We start from the raw sequence: 2793 nt of genomic DNA, 5'->3' as shown, positions 1-2793 counted from the left end.
GCTTTCCATAATAATAATAAAAAAAAAGGAACAATTACGAATGTTGAAAGAAGAATTTAAATAGAGATTTTTATTTTCGATACTTTTCTATGCATTTAAATATATATATAAGAAAAAAAAACATTCAGTCTATATGAGCAATTAAGTTAACAGGATCGAATATCTTTTTCTCGAAGAAAATTTAGATCCCTCTCGAAAATAAAAATAATTAAAAGATCAAATATTCTTCTTTCGAATGGCGTCATACGATAAATTCGAATTCGTAATAATAACAAGTTTTATTAATTAATCGATGAACATAATCATCGAAAAAAAGAGAAAGAAAGAGAAAAAAGTTACGATAGTAGAAAAAAAAGGGGGAGAAGGAACTTATTTGCACACATAATAATTATTTAAATTAAAACGCTTGAATAACATTATCATCCTATGTATAATAATCTTGGCCGATTATCATTACGATTATTCGAGATTATTATGTTATTATTATCAAATGTTGAACGATAAATTTATCGAGGTAATTTTATTTAAATTATATAACTTCAACTATTAAATTTTTCCATTACTGGATACAGCTTTCCATAAAAAAAAAAAAAAAAAATACAAGCAATTATATAATTACGAATTTAAATGCAGATTTTTATTTTCAATATTTTTCCTTCTTCTATGCATTTAAATATATGCATAAGAAAAAAAAACATTTACAGTCTATATAAGCAATAACGATAACTTCCGCTGGTAAACACATTGATGCTGGCAGAATGATTTAGAAGAATTCTTTCTCTGTGTGAAAATATTTTAAGAAAAGAAAAAAAAAGGAGGAAATCTTAATAATTATTAGATGTGCAAATAAATTTCTTTCCCTTCTTTTCTCATAACTTTTCATCGAATTCGAATTGCTTTATCGTATTTTGGCGCCATTCGAAAGAAGAATATTTCATCTTTTAATTATTTTCAGTTTCGAGATAGATCTAAATTTTCTTCGAAAAAAAAATATTCTATATTTCTGTTGATTGCTTATATAGAATGTGTGTGTTTCTTATGCATATATTTAAATGCATAGAAAAAGGAAAAATATTGAAAATAAAAATCTTTATTTAAATTCTTCTTTGAACATTTATTATGTAGTTGCTTGTGTTTTTTTTTATTATTATAAGAAGCTGGATATACGAATATATTATGGAATATATTATATTTATCCAATATAATAAAAAAGTTTATTATCATATTTACTATATTAAGTTTATGTAGTTTTCTTTTTTTAGTTGGATTTTATTCTAAAGATTTAATTATTGAATATTTTTTTTCCAAAAAAATAAATTATTTTTCTATAATAAATTTTATTATTAGAACAATATTTACTGTTTCATATTCATTTCGAATAATTTTAGTAATATTTAGTAATATTTAGTAATTATAGTAATAAATAAATATTTAATAGTTTAATATAGTTTATAAAAATGAAGATTTTATTATAAATTGAACAATATCAATTATAATAATATTAAGAATTCCCATAATAATCCTCGATAAATTGATCGTTCAACACGTGAATAATAACAACATAATAATCTCGAATATTATATATAAGATGATAATGTTATTCAAGTTTTAATTCAAGTAATTATTAGATGTGCAAATATCTTCCTTCCCTTTTTTATTCTACGATAACTTCTCACCGAATTCGAATCACTTTATCGTTCGTGGCGCCATCTGAAAGAGCGTTCTTTTTAAAAAGACCAACGCTCTAAGAGTTTCCAATCTTGTGCAGCAATTTCAAACAATGCTTACTTTATCGAAACTACTGAAATGGTTTGCGCGCCACTGGAGAAAGTACGATCTTATTTAAAAAATGGTAACAAAGTTTCAAAGCCGGAAATTTTAATTCAAAAAATGACGACTTCGTTCAACTGCACCGAAAAAGTTCGACTACGGAGGAATCGCTCGACGAAAATCCGATTCAGAAAAGAATCGAGAGAAAGATCGAGACAAGCGATATCTCTCCGACAATTGAGTAATCTTATGCTTGATTTGCATAATAAAATCATGAAAAAATTTGAAAAAAAAAAATGGAGGCGAAAGAACTTATTTGCACACGTAATAATTTTCATTTGCCCTGAATAACGAATGTAAAAAAACTTCTTTATTTATATTTATTTATTATATATATATATTTCTTACTTATAATTTTTTATTTTCTTAAAAATAAAATAAATCTAGCTATCCTCCTAGGATCTAGGCTAGGTTCGATGCAACAATCGTTTCCTCTCTCCCACGGGGGAGAGTAAGGACAAGAATGGACTAGTAGCCGACCTTCAACGAGAGAGAGAAAAAAAAGACTGAACTGATACTTGCCTTCGACGAGCTGCTCCTTCTTCACCAAGATCAGAGGAATTGCGCCCGAGTTGCTCATCGTCTATTTTCCCAACTTATTGCCCGAGTTCCCCTTTTCACTATAACATCCAGTTAGAGTTAACACAACTCTTGCACGATTCCTAATTTTGACTTTCCAACATCTCAAATCTCTGAAATTCTCCTTTTTCGTCAATCAATCCCCTCTCATCGATTTTCCACACACAGTTTTCCCCACACTCGATCTCTCAATGTCTCGATCGATCGATCGATCCACTTCACGAAAATATCGGATTACTGCCACTCCTGGTACTCTCCTCCTTTCTTTTCTCCTAACACGACAGCCTCGCGATGTTCGGTTCGCGATGATCTCCTCGTTTCACGGCGATCGACTGACAGAAACATTTCGAATTAATTACGAAATTGTTGGTTACTCGACGCGAT

The 2793-nt window shown here is 28.5% G+C and overlaps 1 protein-coding gene across 6 annotated transcripts in view; it reads right to left on the bottom strand.

The window, feature by feature from the left end:
• Positions 1-2793, bottom strand: part of LOC102674871 (solute carrier family 12 member 6) — a 146675-nt gene that overhangs the window by 92826 nt on the left and 51056 nt on the right. Inside the window, exon 1 of one of the 6 annotated variants that reach the window (XM_006613669.2) lies at positions 2353-2476. The exons of the other annotated variants lie outside the window; for them this stretch is intronic. Coding sequence (XP_006613732.1) covers positions 2353-2410 — 58 coding nt within the window. The 5' untranslated portion in view covers positions 2411-2476. Of the gene's footprint in view, positions 1-2352; positions 2477-2793 lie in introns of those variants that run through there. 6 annotated transcript variants of the gene reach the window in all.

Source organism: Apis dorsata, unplaced genomic scaffold, assembly GCF_000469605.1.
Source record: "Apis dorsata unplaced genomic scaffold, Apis dorsata 1.3 scaffold_161, whole genome shotgun sequence".
NCBI classification, from domain to species: domain Eukaryota; kingdom Metazoa; phylum Arthropoda; class Insecta; order Hymenoptera; family Apidae; genus Apis; species Apis dorsata.
The sequence above is the reverse complement of the archived record's forward strand: the minus strand, read 5'-3'. Positions and strand labels throughout refer to the sequence as shown.